The sequence below is a fragment of the Fistularia commersonii genome, chromosome 28 (assembly GCF_037954325.1).
Source record: "Fistularia commersonii isolate RoL2024-O1a breed Wild chromosome 28, RoL_Fcom_v1.0, whole genome shotgun sequence".
Taxonomy (NCBI): domain Eukaryota; kingdom Metazoa; phylum Chordata; class Actinopteri; order Syngnathiformes; family Fistulariidae; genus Fistularia; species Fistularia commersonii.
In genome coordinates this window covers 2,990,826-3,013,875 of record NC_141311.1, presented here as the reverse complement: position 1 = coordinate 3,013,875, position 23,050 = coordinate 2,990,826, and the positions used below count along the sequence as shown (strand labels likewise).

Sequence of the window (23,050 nt, the reverse complement as noted above, 5' to 3'; positions counted from 1 at the left end):
ATTTTGATATAGAGTTCTAGTTTGATTCTTCCCCACTTTACTTCGCGAGCAAGAGCTGCTTTCAACGAAAAGCAATTTCAATTTCAAAATCAATTAAGTATTCTGATTCTGATATATTTAGTGAAAAGGGAATTTTCGAAAACAGTAGAGGTATTATTTATATCATTATTTGAAATGTTTTTGATTTTTCCAGGAGGCATCATTTCTATCATTATTTAATTCAAATTTTTATATTCTCTTTATTTTGAGAGCATAGACTCACTAGAGGAGGCATACTTTAAATACATGAAAATTATATTTTATGTGTCCTCCTTCCTGCAAATAAAAATGTGTTCACTCTCATCATTTTATGATTATAATATTAATATCATTATGTGTCTGCGCTTCAACCGAAGCAAAAGAGCCAAAAAAAAGTAAAAAACAAACAAACAAAAAAAAAAAACATCTCGCGATATTACGATTAACGCCACGCACACGTGGCTACAATCAGACTAATCAGCCTTCCCACTTCCGGTACGTCACACGTACAAAGCTCGTTTTCTTCCGGTTCCGGTGTTTGGATGCTGCACCGGCGCGCGCACAGAGGGATGTTCTGTTGTCTGAACGCACTTCCGGCCCCGCTGCAGGTACGACACACCCGGAAGTGTTCGCACCGAACGATACTAACTTTTAAATAATTTAGCATTTATATTGCGAAGTCCCATCAGACCATTACCTATAAGTGCTTTTGTGAGGTTTCCCTTCAAAAAAAAAAAACAGTTAAAACCCAGAATACAATAAGGATACAGTTCATTGATATATATATAAAAAAATGTTTATCATCAAAATACGTCATTTTTTCCAAACACAAACAAATTAATGTTTCAAGTCGTGTTCAGAAAGTATAATGTGACTATTCTACTCTTCTTTTGAGGATTTTTTTTTTCTTAAATAAGTAGGTTGTTCAAAAAGGTCCACTCCACAACAAACATAAATTCTGAGTATAATGTGTGTTCAGGGAATCAATACAAAATAGTTCCCCTTCAGTGTGCTTCTTTTCTGTCTCTGAAAAAAATTAAAATAACAAATAACTGGTGAAAAATCAACCCTCCCCTGTAAAGAACAAGGTTGTTGGTCATCAGTTTTTGCTCAGTAACAGTATACTGTTTAGCTTTTCATGCATTTTGCTTTTGGAAAAAAAATCATATTTGCATTTTTAGGCTTGTTTGCTCTGGAAGACGAGCAGAAGAATGCGCAGAAATTTAACAGAAATTCACAAATGGTGTTATTCCCTCCTTCACACCCATTTCATGATCAAAGTTTGAGGATTTGTCTGGGTCGCCCCTCTAGTTCTGCATGGGGATGTGCCTTCACCAAGATGTCACGGAGGAAGGCAAGAAGGCAAAGATGCAAAGCTCCAGAATAGACCGAGATCTACTGGAGCAGGCCCGGGCCGAGACCAACGTGGTCAAAATCCTCATGCTCGGTTAAGTTTCCGGGGCCTTTTCCAGCACAAACTGAATGGTCCTTATTCATCCTCATTTTTGTTACTTAACTTCTCTGGTTTGTGTGTCAGGAACTCCGGAGAGCGGAAAGAGCACTCTGATCAGACAGATTAAAATCCTCCACAGTCACGGCTTCTCCAAACAAGAGCTCGCCAGATTCAAGGTATTAAACAGCTCTGACAAAAAGGGGTGTTGTTTACACGAAATATAATTACGGACGTTCAATTGGGGCCCCTGACAACGTGTTGACTTCCCTTCCCAGCCCGCAGTGCTAGACAACCTCCTGACTTCCATGAAATTTGTGCTCCGAGGAATGGGAATCCTGAGGATAAACCTCGCCAACAAGAACAACAAGGTCACGAGATGCTCTTGAGGGCAATGCAAAGCATCCAAATGATGGTTCAGCCTTGCAGCGCCTGTTTATCTCACTAGATGTCAGCCTTTATCTGGTTTACCTCCCGCTAAGCATTAAATTAACTTCTCTGTCCAGGGACATGACTGCTAGAAGGTTATAATCACAGATTTTCACCCACCCCCTCCCTTCCCCAACTTATGTCACTCAATTCTATGCAATAATATGAAGCCGATAATGTTTTTTCTTTGGATTTTACCCACCGGTCAACAAACTTCACGCTTTGTTGCAGTTGCTCTGCTGCAACAGTCATTTGAATTCTCGTCTGGGGTTTAGATGCACGCGCACTCCATCCTGTCTTGCAGTCGCTGTTTGGGGGACGACCAGGAGCTGCTCCCCTTTGTGGCCCACGCCTTCTGCGCCCTTTGGGCTGACCAGGGGGTGCGAGCCGCCGCCGCCAGAGGTTACGAGTTTGAGCTGAACGATTCGGCGCTTTAGTAAGTAGAGCCACCTGGAGCCTTTGACGCTGCACAACACCCTTTTGAATCTGACCCGGCGGTGGAAATGTCAGGGGAAATTGCCGGCTGAGGAAAAACCCCTTATCGCGTCTCGTCCGTACAGCGAAGCGAATGTTTAGGATCAATTATCTTCAGGGAACGATTCCTCTGACGTTTTTGTCGAATGGGAGACTCAAATGGGATCAAATTAAAAGGCAGGTCAAAAACGTTTTCAGAAACGATGTTTCGAAATCGCCGTCGGACATTTCATGTCTTATTTTTGTCTGCCCGACGGACTCCCACCTTTCGCTGGTCAATCGCTGCCCTTTGCCTCACAAGGGATGTCAGCGGCGGTCCGCTGCCGTGAAATCCCACTGCCCGTGACCTTTCACCGGAAGAGAGCGAGAACAATGGAGGCCTTCAATGCATTTCGATACTAACGTTCAGTTTGTTTTTGCTCAGAACTAAATCCGTCTTTGTCAAACCCCAAGCTCGACTCAGTGTCATCTCACATATGTCTTTACTTGAAACAGGCCTGAGTGAAAGCAGATTGAGAGCCCACCCAAGTGCTATGACCAAATTCACATATCTGTATCTATTCTTGCTCTTTATTTTAAGAAAGTAAATTATCGGCGGTTAGCGCTTCCACCTCTAGGTAAGAAGATCCCTGGTTGGATTCTGACGGGGGGCCGTCATGTGCGGAGTCACCATATCCTCCCCGTGTCTGCGTGGCTCCTTCGCTTGCCTCCCGCTGTCCACAAACATGCAGGAGGTTCACCGGAGATCCTAAATTGTCCAAATGTGTGAATGGTTGCATGTCTCTCTAGGATCTGTGAACGCCACTTACCACGCAATGACTGAGATAGGCTCCGCCCCCCACGGTTCTGAAGACAGAATTAGCAGTATAGATAATGTGCGAATGAATATATTGCAGTAACTTTTATCCCACGACCGGGAAATTGCATTTCACCATCGCCACGGAACTCATCCGTTCCATAGAAAGCATTAGAATATACAAAATATCAATTTTTTGAGTCACTGTGTGACTCATGTTTAGTGAGCATTCAAATGCCTTTATTTGTGAAAATCCCTTTTTAGTGGAGGTCTGATGGGTCCAAAACGAAGGCGGCGGTGGCTGTTTCTTTTGTCCTTACGTAACATGGAGTCGATGCCCTTCTCCGAAAGAACAGGAGGCTTGTCTGCCAGGTTCAGATGTGTCCCATCAGGCAAGGAAAGATGGGGGGGCTAGAAATGTGACAGCTTCATTATCAGAGCTCAATGAGGTCTGAACTCGGAGTGAGCGATGAGGTCGCTCCAGCTCCTCTCATTCTTCTCACCCTGCTGGGCTCCTCATAGATTTCCTCCTGCAGATATATCGAACTGGAATGTGCTGCGACACTCTTCACTCCCTGCAAGACATGAGGGCGCCTCGGTGTGCAAAGGGACTCTTGGAAAAATGTTGCACCGGCAGCGACCGGTGTAATATTGCAAAAAAAAAAAAAAAAAAAAAAATCCGATGTAAAGTTATTAGAAATGTGGAATCATCCCTTTGCTCCTGGCTCTTTTCATGGCGTAATTTCATAACGACGCTTAAGAGACTCGTGAATTCAGCTGCTCATTTTATGATTCAGCGTCATCCTGTCACTCGAATTATTCGATTTTAAAAAAAAAAAAAAAAAAAACATGGAGGCCCAAGTAATCCCCAGATGTGACCATCGGCGCGTGTTTTCTTGAGGAGTGGTTTGTGAAATAATTTGATCGCTATCACTTTGACTTGGAGCGTAAGTACAGTTGTTGTTGTTAAACGTAAAAGGCCTTCGCCTGTGTGAACGGATGAACGCCATCCAGTGTGAACTCCTTTGTAACCGTTTCATATAAACACACACTCCTTAAACGTCCATGACCTCTTAAAATTATGTTTGTAGTGTTTATATTCTCTGATGCGCCTCTCAAACGGAGCTTCCCTTCAGGGATCCATCACCCGCTTTGAACCACCTCCGTTCTGACGAACAGGCCGGAAGCCCAATTTTTATTGAAATGTTAATTTGCGTGGCGCGTTAATGTTTTTTTTCCTCTTCTCTCTTCCCCGCTCCTCCACCAGCTTCTTTGAGAACATGAGCCGAGTCATCGCCCCCAACTACGTCCCCACCGAGAGAGATATTCTGCGTGTGAGAGTGAGAACCTGCGGAATCGTGGAGACGCAGTTCCAAGTTAGCGGAATGGTCTGTCGGTAAGGCGAAGCATAATGGGGGAAAAAAAAATAGTTAAAAAAAAAAATGGCATCATAGCCATCCCACTTGTTATTAAAACAAAAGTTCAGCTTATTTACTTTCCGGGGAGGATTAAATTTTTTTTTTTTTTTTTTGTTTTGCATCAAACCAGTAGCTTTAAGGTAAGCTGCTAATGATTGCTTTAGAAATGTGGCTAATTCATATTAAAAATGATTCTGATTGCCAACTTTTAAATGAAACCGCGGGTTTGTAACGCTGCCAAGAATTCTCTTGCTTTGAGCAGCAACACGCACTTAAATACAAGTGTGCCATGAAGTCCAATTCTATTAACAGGTAATATAGATTTTCACAAATGTAATAAATACATTTCATTCTTTACAGTCACCTTTGAGTTGCTTTGATTGAATTGCTGCCTTCTTAGCTTTTATTTTCAAGGTTCTTTTTGTATTATTTATCAAAATAGGTGGGTTGTTTGAAATGGAAATAGATGCAATGCAAAAGTGAGCATCGCTGACCCAAGTTCAGCTCGGAGTTGGAGATGTTGCAGCCAAGCAGCATGTCAAGTGTGTGAACGCAGCTTCGGGCTCAGAAGGTCCGCCGCTCTCAGAGACGCGAGGCGTCCCTGAGGAAGCCTTTCTGATCTGCTGGAGGAAGCTACCTGGGCATGAGACAGTCATGAAATATTGAATGCTTATTTGCACCTGCTGTTGTTTCAGGGGTGATAAAACAAATCCGGACGAAATGCGGTGACGTTTCGAAACCTTTTCCAGCCTCCTGTTTTCCGTACACGCAGCGTCTCCCTGTAATGCTACGGCATTCTGCATGAGGCTGCTCGGCATCTTCTCCTACTCTGCACGTACTGCGGCTTCTCCGAGATCGGAATCGTAACAACCTGCCCCTTGTCATTCGGGATGGTTATCAAACGGTAAAAAGTCCTCGTTCCGCACACGAAGCGCGGGCTCTTTGTGTGGCGCGCTGGTCCGTACGCAGAAACCTGGGCTTCTGCGTAATTTACCTCGGTTCCTTGATTAACCAGGTCCAAGGTCCCCGTCCCCATTTATCAAATGCAAACATTTTTATCTGTGACGCCAGAATGGGCAAATAGTTAAACTGCCCTTGGTGGCAGCGACGGCAGCTTTAGGGTCAAAGGAAGGCTGATTCATATTGTGACCCTTGGCATTTTGACAGAATACAAGCTTTTTCATGTCGTTATTGTAATGTTTCTCGGTTCGAGAAATGTACCGCGTGTACAAGAACGATCAGTGGGACGTTAGAACGGGTGTTTGCTTTAATGGCAGAGCATATTCCAGAGTGAGAATAAGAAGAGGAAGAAGTGAGGTATCGGTTGGATGATACCGCTTATATAGTATACGTATCGTCGACATTAAAGCATCAACATCTTGGGATCAACATTAAGGCAGCAACATATTCCCATGGAATATTATAACGTATCGTCGACATTAAGGCATCAACATATTCCCATGGAATATTACAGTTATGATCAAAATTTGTTTACGAATGAATGTATTGCAGTAACTTTCATCCCACGGCAGGGAAATTCCATTAGAATCTATGAAACCAATTTTTTTTTTTTTTTTTTTTTTTTTTGGTGCCTTACTTGATGTGAAGCAGCTGTGAGACTGTGTGACTCATGTTTAGTGTGCATTCAAATGCCTCTTATTTGTGAAAATCCCTTTTTAGTGGAGGTCCTTGCGTAACATGGAGTCTGCTTTTTCATGCCGTTATGACCAAAATGTATTTATTAGAAGTGATTAGAACAGCGTTTGCTCAACAACCTCCATCTTCACCGCTAAACTCTAGAAATCGAGAGCTCGCGCTGTCTTATTGTCCGGACGCACTTTGCATCATCGAAACCGGGCGGGAGAAACGAGCGGCAACTACCGCTGTCAAACATGGCAGTTAAGACTCATTCTCCTCCGGCTTGTCAAAACCGCCTCCTGACCCAGGGGATAAACGCCTCATTGCCTCTGACAGGAGGCCTGCAATCAGGCACCTGCAGGCTCTCGGCCCCTCAAATGGGGAACTCATTACCGATGTCACAAAGACCCTTTGGCTTCGTAAAGTGCCGGGTTGTGTTTTTGAAATGCTCGTCTTTGAATGAGATTTTTTTTTTTTTTTTTTTTTTCTAAAACTGCTGTAAATTCGAAGTTGGCTTCAAACATCAGCGACGTGGACAGTTCAAGGCAGTCGTCTCACTCTTTTTGGAAAGACTCACTCCAGCACTGTCTTTCCATTGGGGAAATTCTGTTGACTCATAATTCTGCACATCATCCTGCATAAGTACTAGCAAACATTTGACTGTTTCTGTCTTGTGCTTGAACAAGGTTGAAGAAATGCAGAGTGCGACCTTTGTTTTGAACCTCGCCAGGTTGTATGACGTCGGCGGCCAGAGGAACCAGAGGAGGAAGTGGCTCAGCTGTTTCGACTGCATGCACGCCATCATGTACGTTGTGGCCCTCAGCAGCTACGATATGACCCTGACGGAAGACCCCGCTGTGGTACGAGCCCATAAAGGCTGAATTTTAGTTCTTCTTTTAATTAATTTTAATTTTCAAATCCCCAATTCAGCAGCATTGACCAACAATTTTCTGCTCCCCCCCCCCCCCCCCCACCACCCCGTTATGTCTCATCTCTAAGAATCGTCTGAAGGAAAGCCTCGAGCTTTTTAAATCCGTCTGCACCAACGTGATCTTCAAGAGCACCTCACTGGTACGTTAATCCATCTCATGCTAACACCTTACGACGAAAGATTGAGTTAATACTCAAGTCAAACTAACTCAACTCACATCTTAAGACTAGTTTTTTTTTTTTTTTTTTTTTTTTTTTGGAGTCTTAAGTCTTCGACCAAAGACTGTGGGTGTCCTGTCTAAAGACTTTGCAAAGATTTTGAAAAGCCTTGTGGAAAACTACAACTATATTCTCCTAGCATTTTTTTTTTTTTTCCAGAATGAAAGTTTTCACCGGGTATTTGCAGAGCCTCTGCTATTTCAGTCAAATTCTCAGAATCAGAGAAACTGTTTTCCCCCCGGGGGCAATTAGGGGGAACAATGGGTAGCATGGCAACCTAGAGCAGATGACCGTTTAAAAATGTATTAAATAAAGAAGCAACCCCAACATCAGTAAGGCAACTTAAATAAAATGTATTATTATTATTGCTTTTCCTTCTCCACTCGTCGGAGGTTTGACATCGTCCAAGCCGGGCCGATCATTCATACCACAAACAGAAAGTCTTTGCAGCAAATACCAATGTGGTGATTATTGGTCTCCCAAGTTTCCGGTTTTGTTGGCGCTCATCTATTGGTTTTGATTCAGTCTTTGCCGTGACGTAATGCTAAGATTTGCGATAATATCAAACCCTAAGACTACGGACTACCAGCTCACTCTTTACGACGGAGGCGACGGGAGCACGACTCTTAAGATTTCTTTTCGTCTCCCAGTTTTAAGTCTGCGACTGGAAAAGCCTTGCATTGTACTCTCGTTTTTTTTTTTAAAGTTCACGTCCAGTGACGAGAACCAGCTTCACCAAGTCACAACGGCGTCAATCCTCCTTCCACACGGACTCTCTGCACACCTCAGGGATAGAAATAGCTGGGACGCACAAGTTTAATCAAGATAAAACGTAGGTGATTCAGATGCACGGGGCAACATCCAGCATGACGGCCTTTGTTTTCCTGCAAAAAGAAATTGGTCTCCAAATGAGCCGAAATGACTCACCCTGTTAGTCCCTCTTGCCTTTTCATACCTGCGGGTAATTTAAAGAAATTATTGGATTTAGTCGCAGTTAACTTTCCGTGTCTCGTGTAAACAAGCGTCTGAAACGACCTGGATCAAACCAATATGGCTCTTCAGTGGAAAGTTTTCATTCCGGGCCTGAGCGCTGCTCATCTCTATCTGAGTCTCACTATAGAAATGGGAATGTTGATGTTTTAATTTCATTAATTTACCTATACATCTTATCTTGCACCGAGGATCAGAGCTACAGGAGCCTATCCCAGCTGTCATTGGGCGAGAGGGGCGGTTCACCCCTGACCGCTCGTCCGTCCCTCACCGGGCCGCATGTAGAGACGTGCAACCGTTCACTCTCTCGCTCACATCTTGGCAATTTCAGCCATGAACGTCTTGCGTTGCTTTTGGACTGCGGGGGGAACCTCACGGAGACTCCACACTGCAGGTCCCCTGTCCAAATCCAACCCAGGACCTTCTGGCTGTGAGGCGGAAGCGCTAACCAATGTGCCGCCCTTCATTGTTTATTTTTGAAAAGCAAACTTTTCATTTTTTTTGGAAGCAGGCTGTGTATTCATCCACAGAGCACCGTCGGTAGCGGAGGTGTCACGCGGTGCTTTCAGGGGAAACCAAACGCAACGCGCCGAAGATAGACCCAAAGTAGAAAAACTGAAATATCGCTAATTGAAGTTTCTGAAAGTACGTCTTGGCGGTGCAGTTTCCGTAACAGCCGAGGTACGAATTTTAAGAGCCTCAAAAGCACAGTCGTTTTTTTTTTTTTTTTTTTTTTTTTGTTATATCCAGGTTTAGATGAAAACATCTTCAGAAAACCCTGATCTGTGAAGCTCGGCGATTCCCCAAGTAACAAAGGGTTTCTGCTGCGCCGGCAGACACTCCACTCTGACTCAGAGTGTGTTTAAAAACCCACCGAGGATGAGTCGCATGGAGTCCAATCATCTTATTGACGTGACTCCGTCGCCAAAAACTGGAGACTCTAAATAGCTTCTGTGTGAACGGTTGTCTTGATTATGATGCATTCCGTTTCTTTCCATCAGATTCTGTTCATGAACAAAACCGACCTTTTCCAAGAAAAGATCCTGCACTCTGGACGGCCCTTGAGATCCTACCTCTCTAGCTACAAAGGTATGGTTACATTCGCAAGAACGTTTGACTTCACGAGAACCTATGATTCCGACGCGGCTATTCTCGGCTTTCTGCCGTGGCGTCTCGGCGACAGACGATCCCAACTCAAAAAGTGGGATTCCCACAAATACGCAGCCCTGTCGGTGGATGTCTCCCACTCTGGTCATAGATATTTCACGCTTCTCCACATATGGAGATCGGCCTCTAGAGAGCGGCACTTTCCGTGTCCTCTTTTTACAATTTCACGATGTAGCTGGAACTGTGGCCGAAAAGACCTCTTGCTCTCTATCCCACTCCATAGGGGCCGACGCCGACGTGGATTCGGCGGCCCGCCACATCACCTCCGTGTTCTCGGCCTGCCGTGCCGGCCCCGACCGGCCCGTGTTCCACCACTACACCACGGCCACGGACACCGCCAGCGTTCAGACGGTCTTCCAGGTGGCCATCGATCAGATCATCCAGGAGAATTTGGCAGCCTTTCAGCTGCTCTAACTTCTTTTTATTTATTTATAAAAAAAAAAAAAAAAAAAAAGTTTTCACAGTTGCAGTTTAATATGTTTGTCATTTTATAGTATCTTTTTAAACCCTTTTAAATAAACTTTGTCATACATCGGCTGCATTGTTATTGTTCTTGGATTCTTAATCCATGTATTGTGATGTTTTTTTGGGAGGAAAAAAAAAGTTCCCAGTAGTATCAATAAAATATGATGAAGTAACTTTTATTGAGCAAAACACAAATATACATTGAAACTTGCTCATCCTGACATTTTTTTTCCATAAATTTATGAAATAACCCAAATGCTCACGGAACTAAAACTTTTCGGTTCGGGAAATGTGCAGTTTCTGCTCGCTTTTTTTTTTTTTTTTTTTTTTTTTTCTCCCCTTAAGACTTAGTTTTCCGTACAGTCCGAGAAGTCCAGAGAAAGTAAGACGTCCGCCGTGCACTTCAAGGAGCCCTTGATTTCCTGGAAGACCTCGCAGCTCTGCAGGTTGGGTGTGATGTCTTTGATGCAAACCGGCTGGGAACAAGCGGAGGCAGTCAGTACACACATCCAAACACCAGCTCTCATTCTATACAACCAACTACGCAAATATTGGCTACATTTTACTGCATTAGACATGCAGTGTTTTTTTTTTTTTTTTAATTTACCAGAAAGTTGAGCTTTTGTTCAAATGTCTGGATAGAATCTATCAAGATGTGCAAACTTTAAATACTATTAATTCTGCATATTGATGGCTGGAATGCAAAACGTCCTCTGCAAATTTTGGGTTTTTGCATTGAATGGTGAGAAATGGGATGGCTCCACATTTTCAGTCTAAGCAAGATAATCCCGCCCTTTCTTTTGACATAAATGTCACATGACAAAACTCCTATGTGCACAATGAAGCAGAAAAATTAGAAAAAAAGCCCTTATTGCATTGTCAGTGGTAATAATACATGCTATGTATTTCTACATTATAACATAGAAATATAGTCTGTGAACAATAGAATATTCTTGAATATCTTTAACAAAGAGCATACTATAATCAAATGAAACGTTTTTTTTCCATTTCCTGAAAAAAATGTGTTTTTTTTTTCAGATAGGAGTTTTGTACTCCAGCCATAGATATTCTTTTAACAGAAGCACAATAGCTGTCTTTTACAATCATCTGTCACTCTGTGTGTGTGTGTGTGTGCACTGTCATTTTTTTCATTGATTCTCTTAAATCTGTATTTTGTGTGCATTTAAATAAAATGTATTATGAATAGGGAATTACACTTAAAATGAAGTCTTCGTCATGCAAAAAGGGAATACACTTTTGCATATGACTTTTGAAAAAAAGATGAAGGAAAGATTTGGGGTGCTTTCACGTCCACACACACATACACACATGCACACACACATACACACACACACGCTCGGCTCACTGACCATCGTCTTGAGGAAGAAGCTCTGCGGACCCGCCTCGGAGAACACGCCATCGCCCGCCGTCCTGTCGCCGTCGACCGGCTCCAGCTCGGCCCTCCGGACGTACGGGGACCTCCGGATCCCGGACAGCAGACCGGACGCCCTGCCCACCGAGTAGTAGCTCGGCCCGGCCACCTGCTTGTACCAGGCGCCGGCCGGGGAGCCGCCGAGCAGCAGGGACACCAGCACGACGGGGAACACGAGTTTGGTCTGCATCTCCATGCCGAGCAGCTGGAAGCCTAGAAGCCTGGATTCGCACCTGCAACCCGGGAAGCGACGCGTCCTCCTGCACCCGCTCCCCCGGAGCCCGGGGCTCTTATAGCCCCCATCCATCCATCCCTCCTCCCGTCAGCATCCTCCCTGTTTCGTCAGCACCCTGTTGAGGGTGATTCACACACACAATCCGGCGTGCGTGGAGAACCAAGACAGTGCACGTTTTCTAATAAGGAAGGGGAACATCTTAATTAGTTTTTTTTTTCCACCCCCCCCCCCCTAGAATTTAATTAAAACCAAAACAAATGCTGTGGAGGAGGCAGTGAACATGGAGTGGCAGAGCAGGGCCTCCACCTGAATCTTCTGAAATGACATTCAGGATGTGGATCTACCTTCTTCTCAGGATCATGTGGGATGCTATCCCACAACAAGCAGCTGGTTTATCACGTCAATGAAAAAAACAAACGGTGATTCAAGCGGTGATCGATGCACGGCTTCCTCCTGGTGGCTGCTCATGTCTCCTCCAGGTGCAGAAGACCTTGCTAACTTTTTGTAATAAGAGTTTATGTTTTTGAGGGGGTGATGGAGAGGACCGCCCCACCAACGCTCCAAAGTCTGCTGGGCCAAGGTGCTCGTGACCTCTCAGTGACCCCCCCGGTCAGATCGAATCTTCCTTCGGGGCCTCCCAATAAGAAGGTCCCCGGTTGGATTCCCTTTCTGTGTGGAGTCTTCATGTCTGCGTGGGGTTCCTCAGGTTTCTCCGGGTTCCTCCGGGTCTAAAAACATGCAGGAGGTTCACTGGAGACCCTAAATTGGCCAGATGTGTGAATGAATGGTTGTTTAACATTATTTATAACAGGGGTGTCAAACTCATTTTGGTCTGGGGGCCACATACGGCCCAAGTTTGAGGACTCTTCTGTTAGCTTTATGGCCCAATAACCAGATCTAGCATCCTTTACGCTGAAATAGTAAGTTCCTGCTAGTTTGGATGTAACATCCTAAAGTGTGGGCAGTGGATAATGGGGGCGTTTGATCACTTTGTTGAGATCTTTTGGATCTCAGCAAAACCCTGAGTTTACTTCAGTAGGGATCTCAGTAGGGATTAGATAGAAATCGGGCTACTGTGGGACGAAGAAGGAGAGGAGGAAGGTGAGTTCGGAAGTTGCGATGCTGTATAGTCTAGAAACAGTAGAGTTTGGAAAAAATCTGCACACTAAAAATATGCTCCAAAAAGAAAAGATGATTTATTTTACATATAACATAAACACTTATTCTTGCATGCATGATGTTTCGAGCAAAAGTAGGCTCTTCCTCAGATGCTAATAGGAAAAATATGTATTGTGGCGCCATTTTTAAAGAGAATGATCATGTGATCGATTCCCTCCGTTTCTTTTTTGCTCCCCTTGTTGGATTTATGATGTCCTTTTAACATTTTAACATTCTCTTCACTACTTTTCGAGAACTGACCTGAGACACTGATGCAACATAAATCATCATTTTGTTTTGGAGCATATTTTCCGTGTGTGGAGGTTCTCTTTGGGAGTGACCAGGATGGAGAGGATCAGGAACGAGTCCATCAGAGGGACGACACATGTTAGATGTTTTGGAGAGAAGGTCAGAGAAGCCAAACTGAGATGGTTGGGTCATGGACAGAGGAGGGATAGTCAAAATATTGGTAGACCAGGGGTCTCAGACTCGCGGCCCGTGGGCCAATTGTGGCCCTCGGAACAATATTTTGTGGCCCCCTTCCTGAAATCAAATCTTTGTGTTAGTGCGGACGCGCGTTTTTTTCTTACATGCATCCGGGTGTTTTATACAGTGGGTTTAAAAAACAAAAATGGACAAGGAATAAATGAAAAAGTAACTTTGAAACGTATTTTTTGCTTCAAAATTTGAAAACAAAATGATTTTTGATGAATAAACATCAAGTGACATTGTTAGTACGAACTTTTATTTCTATAAAAAACACAGAAAGGATAGCAAAAAGAAAAAAACAGGCCAAAATTAAAAAGATTGATTTAATAACCAGAATAGCATTGTAAACATTATACCACCTCTTATACATGCTACTAATCAGTTTTCTAATAAATTCTTGTGACAAATTTTCCCATTGTGACAAGATTTTCTCTTTTAACTCAACAATAGTTTTAGGGCATAAGTTGTTTTTTACGATTCATTTTTAATATTAATTCTGCATGTTTTTTTTTTAGAGGAACAATTCATTACATAGAAAGATTTTTATAATTTACCTGTTTACCTCCTTTACATAAAAACAAAGGACAAATTTGGACTTAGCATTACTTCTAGGTAATGACTTTACTGGTCCGGCTCCTTTGACATCAAATTAGGGAAGACCAAAGAGAAGATTTATGGGTGTAGTGAGAGAGGATATGACGGTAGTTGGTGTGAGAGAGGAAGATACAGAGAATAGGGTTAGATGGAGAAAGTTGACTCACTGTGGCGACCCCTGACGGGAAAAGCCGAAAGAAGAAGAAGAAGAAGTGGCCCCGGACCAAAATGAGTTTGACACACCTGTGGTTGACGGATGAAGGAATTGGAAGTCTAGATGAAGACCAAAGAGAAGATTGATGGATGCAGTGAGAGAGGATATGAAGTTAGTTACTGTGATAGAGGAGGATGCGGGGATGAAGAAGGTTGATCCGCTGTGGGGAAAAGCCCAAAGGAAAATAATATATTTAGTGACTAATGAAGTTAATGTGTTAATCAACATTAGTTATTGTGCTCTTGCTTCATCTGAATTTTAATCACACAGCCAAAAAAAACAAGAACAAACAATTAAACTAGTGACAACCCGATGGGATGAGCCAGTTAGTGACTTGTGACGGTTGACGCCCACTTTTAGCAAAACGAAACTTGCACTTAAGTTCAACGCGGAAGAAAGGCGCTGCCTTCTCAGACGCCGGCGCAGCTGATCGGACTCCCCGGCTCTTCGCCGCCGACGCCCCGGTAAACACGCCGCTGTCGCCGGGGATGCGAACTTTCTATCGGCGCCGCAAATGGTGGCTGTATTATGTTTTTCTTATAGCTGTGAAGCTCATCTCTCCCGGGTCACTTTGGAGTTAGGACTGCTTCAGACAGAGTTTAATGGGGTGTTGAGCGTTTTCGCCGCAGCTTGTACTATTATCATGACTATTATGATTGTTCTTATTTAATTACTTTAATTCCCGAAGCTCTTATAAACCCGGCTAAGCTAATTGTAGCTGCGTGGCTGCTAGGATTTGCAAATAAGCTAGTGTGTTCGCTGCAGGTTCATGAGAGATGACAGCGATGGGTGGTTTGGTGAAACGTGTCTCGATGTCATTTAAACTATTTTGATGTCTATTTTTTCAAACTACATCAGTGTTACTGTTAATAAAGCGGGTCGCAAATGAAACAGGAAATGGTTCTGTGTTAAATTGTTTACAAAACACGTGAGGTAGCAAAGGGCTTCCAAAGATCGTATAACTTGTACAGAAGGCTCCCTTTGATTGGAAAATTCGCCGTTTAAATCACCAACACATGAATTGCTCTAACAGTTTTCGCGAGTTATTTTCCTACATTTATCACATAAGGTAAGAAACAGACAACATTAGTCATGTTCTCGGCGTCATAGTTTCGCTTTACGTTTCTTTCTCCCGGCTCAGCCCTGGTCATCTTGGCAGCGTTAGCTTTGTTCAAGCCCTACTGCGCAAGTGCAGAAGTGACGCTGGGTTCACATTTGTTAGCCGCCTTCACGGAGCGTGGGAGATTTTTGTACTATCAACAAATCACAATTATTGTTATTATTATTACAATTATTATTATTATTATTTTAATCATCGTCTCATTACGTATTTGGAATTGGTATTGTGTTATAGTCAAACAGGTTTTTTAGCATTGTGAAATGTTTCTCCCGGCTCAGCTCTGGTCATCTCGTCGGAAGCGTTAGCTTAGTGTAAGTCCTATTGCGCATGCGCAGAAGTAACGCCGGGTTTACTTCTGTGAGCCGCCTTCATGGAGCGTGGGAGATTTCTGTACTGTCTACAAATCACTATTATCATTATTATTATTATTATCATCATCTCATTACATATTTGGAATCGGTATTGTGTTATATTCAAACATGTTTTTGAGCATTTTGAAATGTTTGTGTAGTATTCTGTGAGAATATGTTGATGCTTTAATGTTGATGCTATGTAAACTGAATTAAGCTGAATCAACCGACCCGTTAGTTCATTCTGGAGAACGCTCTGCCATTAAATCACCCACCCGCTCCAACTGTCGCACTGACCGTTATTGTACACACGGTACATTACCCAAACTGAGAAACCCAACAGTTTGTAAAATAAAATGTAATTTAAAAAATGATGCACAGGAACCGCAGGTTCTAGGCTGTCATTGTTGCTTCTGGATTACCTTTGCAGTATTTCCTGCTCAAAACATTTTCAAATCAGAGATTGACTGTCGCAATGCATGCAAAGAGCTTGAAGTTTCTTTTCAGCATACATGAAAGTGAAAGTAAATTGCCTTTCCAAGAAAATGACAGTAAGACTACTTCTTCTTTTCCTTTCAGCTACTCCATTCAGGGGTCGTCACATCTGCCTCCATCTAACTCTCTCCTCTTCTGTCACACCAACTATCATCCTGTCCTCTTTCACCTCTCCGGTCTTCCTGCCTGGCAGTTCAAACCTCAGCATTCTTCTACTCATATAACTGTCACTTTCCCTCCTCTGTCCACGTCTCAGCCTGACTTTACCTCCAGGACATCTAACACGTGCTGTTCCTCTGCTTCCGTCCTCCTCACTCTCAAGGAGAACCTCCACATCTCTGCTACCTCCCGTTCTGCCTTTTTCTCCAGTTTCCCCCGAACGGGACAACATGGCTGGTCTCACCTCCGTCTTGCGCACTTCTCCTTTCATTCTTGCTAATACTCTTTTATACGGTGTGCACGTGTGTGTGTGTGTGTTTGACCCAATGACTGTTATGGCATACCAGATGCTGAAATGCAATAAATTAAGAAGAAGAAAATCTTTCATTGACTGTTGTCAGGCTACATTGGCAACATTTCAACCAGCTAACCAGCTAACAAAACTGATATTTAAAATGTTATTCTTTAAGTATTCATTCGCTTATTCATTTATTGTTTTTTCACATCGACTTCAGAACCAGGATGGTTTCTCACCAGGCATATTGAGTTATGCCCTTTGGTTTCTACAACAGCCAAGGTGATTTGGTGCAAAAACATGATCCATATTTCACAAATTGGATTTTTTTTATGTTTCTATTCAACTATTAAAATCTTTTCCCTAAATTCTGGGTTTTGAAATAGTTCAGGGTGTCTCAAGGTGCGAGTGGGTTCATTGCAAAGTAAACGTAAAGTTAGTTACATGGCTGATTATTTGGCTCGCAGATGTAAGGATTTGAAATTCAACTTACATGCGTAGTTAGAGTCCAAATAAATGGAGGCCATTTTATTTTTTTATTGTTTTATATACATTATTAATCCCAGATAAGGGTTCAGTATCTCGCTCAACAACACTTTGACAGGCTAGGAGGAGCACGAGAATCAAACCTTTAAATTGTAACTTTTAAGTAACCTTTTTCTTTTGCAGACATCACTGAGGTCCCAAAATGAAGTGCTCAAATTGTGGCCACAATATTGTGGAGAAGACAGCCAAGTTTTGCAGTCAGTGTGGCCAGAAATTGCCAGCGCAACCTGCGAACACACAGGGTAGGTTCTTTTTAAATTATATTCCAGCTGTATCCATTCAGTCGTGTCCGCACAAATTTCTAACTGTGATTAAAAATGTATGTTCAGACACAAATCCGTACTATATCCTGATGTACAGGCAGGATAAGAAGCTATACTTCACTAAAATAAATGATCTACTGTTTATGTAGGTTGCCTACTGGTTTCTGGCTGATGCTGCAAAAACAAGGGAAAGGCAGAAGCCTCATTATGAAATTAATTCATTTGACATTTAGGAGGAGCTCTATAATCTTTCTATATCTACTTGAAGAGATAGTCCCCCCCCCCCCCAAAAAAAAAACGACTCACTGATTAAATCCCTTTTTACATCCTTCTTCCCTTTGCATGTGCGATTCAGACACAAAAAATCATCAACCAGCCCCTGAAGATGGGACCGATAAATCAGCGTCACAGAACAATCTCCCAACTCAAGGCGGCGGAGACACTGAAAAGTCTAAGCAGCAACCAAAAAGAGAGACTCGCAGGAAAAAAAACAAAAGGGTGAGAAGAGCTTAATGTGCAGTCAATACTTAGTTGTTAAGTATTAATATTGATAATAATCATTTATTATTATGAACTATGTAAGCATTATATTGATATTGCTTGTATAACGGCTGATGACAAAAATATTCATCAAGCTAGAGTTGTAGCATTGTATTATTCATGACAAGTCATACTTTATCCATTTTTGATTCACATAAATGTAAAATGCTGGTTTTTATCTACACATTTATATCTTGCATTTGCACACAAGCCACTTGCATTGTCGTCCCTTTTTGTCCCGGTAGAGCAGAAAAGGAGGAACTCAAAAGGAGAAGCAAGGTAACAACACTTCTTCAGATGTCGAACACAACGTCTCTGATTTGTCCCACGTGCAGGGAAACCAGGGAAACGAGGCCCCGGATGCCTCTCTTAGGAGTGAAAAGCAAGATAGCGTTTCAAGCGATGGAGAACAACATAACTCTGAGTTGTCCCTCATGGTTGAAAGCCAGGGAAAGGAGGCCCAGGATGCCTCTCTTGGGAGTGAAGGCCTTGAAACTGCGGTGGATAAAGCTCCGGACTGTCTCGCTGTTGGCTCGCCCTCAGAAAAAAGCGAATCTAGCTCCTTTGCTGCTGACAAGTTAGCTCCTCTATCCGGAGACACACAAGTCGACCAGGGTGAAAAAACTACAGCCAAATCAGAGCCAAGTTCAGCAAGGCCTGAGGAAGGTTCAGGTAGCAATGCAGAAGACGTGAACGGAGCAGAGAAACAGGCTGATGATCAGACATCCAAGGAACAATCAGCTGATACTCAGTGCTCAATCTCAGAGGACAGCAAGCCCATGGCTTCTCAAGAGAAAGGGTCGGATGATATCAGTACTCCGAAGGCTACAGGAGGAATCACAAAGACTTCAGGTATCACGGCAGAAACTACAGTGGACCAGAGTGGCAAACCCATGGGTTCTCAAGAGAATGGGTCAGGTGATATCAGTACTCAGAAGGGTACAAGAGGTATCACAAAGACTTCAGGTACCATGGGGGAAACCGCGGTGGACCAGAGTGGCAAACCCATGGCTTCTCAAGAGGAAGGGTCAGGTGATATCAGTACTCCGAAGGCTACAGGAGGAATCACAAAGACTTCAGGTACCATGGCAGAAACCGCAGTGGACCAGAGTGGCAAACCTATGAGCTCTCAAGAGGAAGGGTCAGGTGATATCAGTACTCAGAAGGGTACAAGAGGTATCACAAAGACTTCAGGTACCATGGGGGAAACCGCGGTGGACCAGAGTGGCAAACCCATGGCTTCTCAAGAGGAAGGGTCAGGTGATATCAGTACTCCGAAGGCTACAGGAGGAATCACAAAGACTTCAGGTACCATGGCAGAAACCGCAGTGGACCAGAGTGGCAAACCTATGAGCTCTCAAGAGGAAGGGTCAGGTGATATCAGTACTCAGAAGGCTACAGGAGGAATCACAAAGACTACAGGTACCATGGCGGAAACCGCGGTGGACCAGAGTGGCAAACCCATGGCTTCTCAAGAGAAAAGGTCAGGTGATATCAGCACTCAGAAGACTACAAGTAGAAAAACTAAGAACACGACATCCACAGACACCAATGCAGAAACTGCGGTGGACCAGAGTGGCAACATGGACCAAAATCAGAATCCGACCAAATCAAATGCGCAGAAAGAAAATGGTCTGCATAAGAAGGCCGAACAACAGATGGTTTTTGGTCCATATTCATCATCAAAGGTCAAAGTCAACGAAATGCACAGCAAGCCCGTGGCTTCTCAAGAGGAAGGAGCAGAAGATCTCAGCACTCAAAAGGCTACAAGCGGAAACGTGGCGGACGAGAGTGGCAACATGGACCAAAATCAGAATCCGACCAAACCGGCCAGTCAGAAAGCAAAAGGTCAACATAAGAAAGCTGAACAAAAAAACGGTCCTAATCCATCGACAAAGGTAAGAGCAACTGAAACGTATTAAAAATGAATCTTGTCACTGGAACAGACCCTCATTGAATGCTGTTTGTGTTTTTTTTTTTTGGCTAATTCACAAATATGGTGCACAGACTGCACCCACAAGCTCCAGTGTGGACCCGGCAGCCGCAGATGCCGAACCAAAGGACAATCAGAAGTCCGAGACTGCAAAGAACTCAGATGTAGCAGTGAAGTCAGACCATGGGAAAGGAAGTCAAGGCAGCAGCAAGGAGGGCTCTGAATCCAAAACCTCCGGCCCACCTCCCAGAAGGTGAAGCAGTTCCTTTTCTGGTTTTTGCAGGTTTAACATTGTGTACGCCTGATCCCTGCTATTGCAACACTGATGCATTTGGCTCTTTAGGACCGTTGGGACGAGGAACATCGCCCCCAACAACAGACTCACCATCTACTTCCATGCAGTTCTCTCAAAACATTTCAAATTTGACCCCGAGGTAGATCAGGTTGTCGTCAGGGTTGGATCCTCCATAGGCACCTGGGAGTCTAATGCCGCTGAGCTGACTGTGACCAGGTACTTACTCACTTATTGCTGGTTGAATCCTTCAGCTACAAACATCACTTTATATACATTTCAATGCATTTTATCATCTGGTTTAACTTGGCCACAGCTGTAGAATTCCATTTTGGACCAGGGGTGTCCAAACTTTTTGCAAAGAGGGCCATATTTGATGAGGTGAAAATGGATAATGGCTGACCATTCAGCCTGACATTCTTTGAACCATTAATATTAAATGCAAATGAACTATTTCATGAAATGTTTCTATTGCAAATAGCATACTTTACATGTCTTAAAACAGAACAACAATTCAATTCAGTTCAGACGGACAGCGGATCCAAGTCTTGAGACTGCTACAGGCCCATTGCCTGTAGTAGTCTCAGATGCAATCAATATTTAGTTTCCAATTTGTGAATTTTGACTTTATGGTTCTTTTTGGTTTGCTCAATTCACAAAGTGTTGCTTGCTTCTTAAAACATATTGTTTTGTATCATGGACACAATTTAATTTCATAGGTTGGATGCTTCCGCCTAGTGGCAGAGGGAGGAACCGTTGTAACCGTCTGTGTTTATATTGGCGAACTTTGCTGCTCATCGGAGCTCAGTAACAATCACGCCGCTGCTGTTTCCTTTCCTGCTTCCACAGAGACCTCGAAGAACACGGGTATTTGGTCGAAGGCTGTCTGATGACAAACAGAGACGACGCCGTGTCCGTCTCCATACCGTACAAATACGCTATCTATAAGAAAAAGAAGGAGCAATTAGAGTACGAGTTCATATACAAAGTGGACTCCGAGGAGGTGACCAACAGATGTTTGTTCGTAAAATCCCACCTCATCAGTGAAGATGGTAACCGTAACCTTTACCTCACCCCGCTGGTTAGCCGTGCATTGTTAATGAATTTTATTTGTCATAGTTAAATTTCTGTTTTTATCTTTTTCTACAAGGGGACTGGCATCAATACGATGACATCATATGCGCAGAGCCCTCAAAAAGTGTTTTCAAACGCATCAAAGAAAAGTTCTGGCCCGAGCAAAGGAGCACTCTGGTCCAAGGCAGAGATATAGCCGGGGCTTTCATGCTGGATACCATATTTAACCTTCTCGAGAGCTGGAGTGATAAAAATCTGAGCAATTTTCTCATTCAACTGGATCAGTTCTTCCAGGTTTATGGGAATCCATTTGTCTACGAGGGGAAACAAAAGAAATGGACATCTTTAAATTATGATGAAAGTAATGTAAGTATGGTTTGTGTGTTTAAAAAAAAAAAAAAAAAAAAAAGGACGGGCAAAACATGCTTACACCCTGCTTCCTCCGATTTATTTTCCTAGGTGAAGTCGCTGCTGAAGGACTTCATGGTGAAGAATGTAACACCCCAGCTGTCAAAGGATGGGAACAATAAACGCAGACTCGTTCAGGATCCCTTGAGAGCAGCAGTGATAATGCTCTATGTTTGGGATCATTTTAAAATCAAGCTGGACCATGGCGAGCTCCATCGGCTCTGCACCGAGCTTTGTTTGCCCAAACAGGACCGGGAAAGCTTCCTCCAGTACTGGAAGGACTTTTCTCAGGACGTTGCTCCTCTCAAAAAGTAAGGATGCCATCTTCCCAATCACTATGTATGTCATGCAATTGGAAATGTTGAGTCCTTCCTTCACGAAGTTGTCTGCGCTCCAGGCTGACAGATATGTTGGTGTCGCTGATAATAACCGTCAAGGAAGCTGTAATGCCCCGATGGATTCTGGTGTTACCGATGCTTCACCTCCTCAAAACAACCGTGAAGCCCTTTGAGGTGTCGACATCGGAGAATGCGAAGTTCGACGTGCAGTGGGCAGGTTTGCAGGGTCTCAAAATAGGAGAGTACCAAAAGTGCATGATGAACAGTCAAGACCGGACGTAAGGGCGTTCTCCCTTTTGCCAAACGTTCACTCACCTGAACTTTGTCGCTATTTTGAACATTTCCTTTTGTTTGTCAGAGCTCTGATGAAAATGATGAAAAGCTACAACTACCTGATCGACATCGATGCGCTTTTAGCCAGATCTTGCCTGTATCTGTTGACCATTGACGACCTGGTGGAGTTTAGCCTCAGCGTCAACCTTCAGCTTTTAGACACGCTTCATGTCTTCGCCAGTAAGACTGTCCAGGATATTTCATACACCAACTACGAGGTGAGCGGCACAAAAAATTTGAAGATTCAAATAAAAAAAAAAAAGTCACAAAAAAAACAGCAGCTGCTGCAGGGATAAGACTTGAAAATCAAGAGTTTGTGCCCGAGAAGGTGTCGGACTCGGCAGCAAGGCATTGCCCCTTTTCTCTCTCTCGACTACAGCCTGCACTCACACATAGATAGCTTCTATTATAATACAGAATTCGCAAATCTCATCTCCAACATCCTTGCATTTGAGTCAGAGGTTGAATGATTATGAACCAACAAGCTAATGATATATAAACAGTAGCGCAGCGGTTAGCACTTCCGCCTCACCCGCGAGAAGGCTCTCTGTGTGGAGTCCCCGCCATGTCTGCGTGGGTCTCCTCCGGGTTCTCAGGCTTCTTCACACAGTCCTAAAACATGCCGGAGGCTCATCGGAGACCCTAAATTGGTCGCTTGTCTGTATGTGACCCTGTGATCGTTTAATGACCGGTCCAGGAAGAACCTAAGAATGCTCAAGAACACCTGGGATAGGCGGTTAAGGAGTCTGTCGGATGGCGGTCGGGTTGATCGGTTTCTTCAGTCCTGT

At 43.6% G+C, this 23,050-nt stretch overlaps 3 protein-coding genes across 4 annotated transcripts in view; 2 read left to right on the top strand and 1 right to left on the bottom strand.

Moving 5' to 3' along the window:
* Window positions 1-561: 561 nt before the first annotated feature.
* LOC147217173 (guanine nucleotide-binding protein G(o) subunit alpha-like) lies at window positions 562-9,943 on the top strand. Its single transcript, XM_086175880.1, has 10 exons — window positions 562-626; window positions 1,330-1,465; window positions 1,556-1,647; window positions 1,747-1,839; window positions 2,173-2,333; window positions 4,435-4,563; window positions 6,954-7,083; window positions 7,223-7,294; window positions 9,364-9,451; window positions 9,753-9,943. The coding sequence occupies exons 1-10, from the start codon at window positions 588-590 to the stop codon at window positions 9,941-9,943; spliced, it is 1,131 nt and encodes a 376-aa protein (XP_086032006.1). The 5' UTR covers window positions 562-587.
* A 264-nt stretch (window positions 9,944-10,207) lies between these two features.
* LOC147217172 (neuropeptide B-like) lies at window positions 10,208-15,286 on the bottom strand. Of its 2 annotated transcripts, XM_086175911.1 has the most exons (5): window positions 15,238-15,286; window positions 14,237-14,276; window positions 12,006-12,389; window positions 11,365-11,839; window positions 10,208-10,470 (listed from the first exon to the last, which is right to left on the bottom strand). In XM_086175911.1, exons 4-5 carry the CDS (start codon window positions 11,731-11,733, stop codon window positions 10,342-10,344), a joined length of 498 nt encoding a protein of 165 aa, XP_086032037.1. In that variant the 5' UTR covers window positions 11,734-11,839; window positions 12,006-12,389; window positions 14,237-14,276; window positions 15,238-15,286; the 3' UTR covers window positions 10,208-10,341. The 2 variants fall into 2 exon arrangements, with proteins under 2 accessions (XP_086032037.1, XP_086032039.1); XM_086175913.1 differs by lacking the exon at window positions 14,237-14,276 and having other exon boundaries at window positions 15,238-15,258.
* The window catches only part of LOC147217171 (E3 ubiquitin-protein ligase rnf213-alpha-like), a 40,846-nt gene continuing 32,337 nt past the window's right edge, over window positions 14,542-23,050 (top strand). The window contains exons 1-11 of the mRNA XM_086176426.1: window positions 14,542-14,580; window positions 17,205-17,323; window positions 17,700-17,842; window positions 18,130-19,782; window positions 19,892-20,070; window positions 20,161-20,328; window positions 20,959-21,161; window positions 21,260-21,549; window positions 21,643-21,902; window positions 21,989-22,207; window positions 22,288-22,480. Of these exons, the coding sequence (XP_086032552.1) occupies window positions 17,224-17,323; window positions 17,700-17,842; window positions 18,130-19,782; window positions 19,892-20,070; window positions 20,161-20,328; window positions 20,959-21,161; window positions 21,260-21,549; window positions 21,643-21,902; window positions 21,989-22,207; window positions 22,288-22,480 (3,408 nt within the window). The 5' untranslated portion in view covers window positions 14,542-14,580; window positions 17,205-17,223. The remainder of the gene's footprint in view (window positions 14,581-17,204; window positions 17,324-17,699; window positions 17,843-18,129; window positions 19,783-19,891; window positions 20,071-20,160; window positions 20,329-20,958; window positions 21,162-21,259; window positions 21,550-21,642; window positions 21,903-21,988; window positions 22,208-22,287; window positions 22,481-23,050) is intronic.

Excerpts from the sequence above, each read along its gene's own strand:
- LOC147217173 (XM_086175880.1), top strand. The coding sequence starts at position 588 with ATGTTCTGTTGTCTGAACGCACTTCCGGCCCCGCTGCAG. Across the intron at positions 627-1,329 it reads CACTTCCGGCCCCGCTGCAG|TTCTGCATGGGGATGTGCCT; the intron begins GTACGACACACC and ends TCGCCCCTCTAG. Across the intron at positions 7,295-9,363 it reads TCTTCAAGAGCACCTCACTG|ATTCTGTTCATGAACAAAAC; the intron begins GTACGTTAATCC and ends TCTTTCCATCAG.
- LOC147217172 (XM_086175911.1), bottom strand. The coding sequence starts at position 11,733 with ATGGATGGGGGCTATAAGAGCCCCGGGCTCCGGGGGAGCGGGTGCAGG. Across the intron at positions 10,471-11,364 it reads GCTTCTTCCTCAAGACGATG|CCGGTTTGCATCAAAGACAT; the intron begins GTCAGTGAGCCG and ends GCTTGTTCCCAG.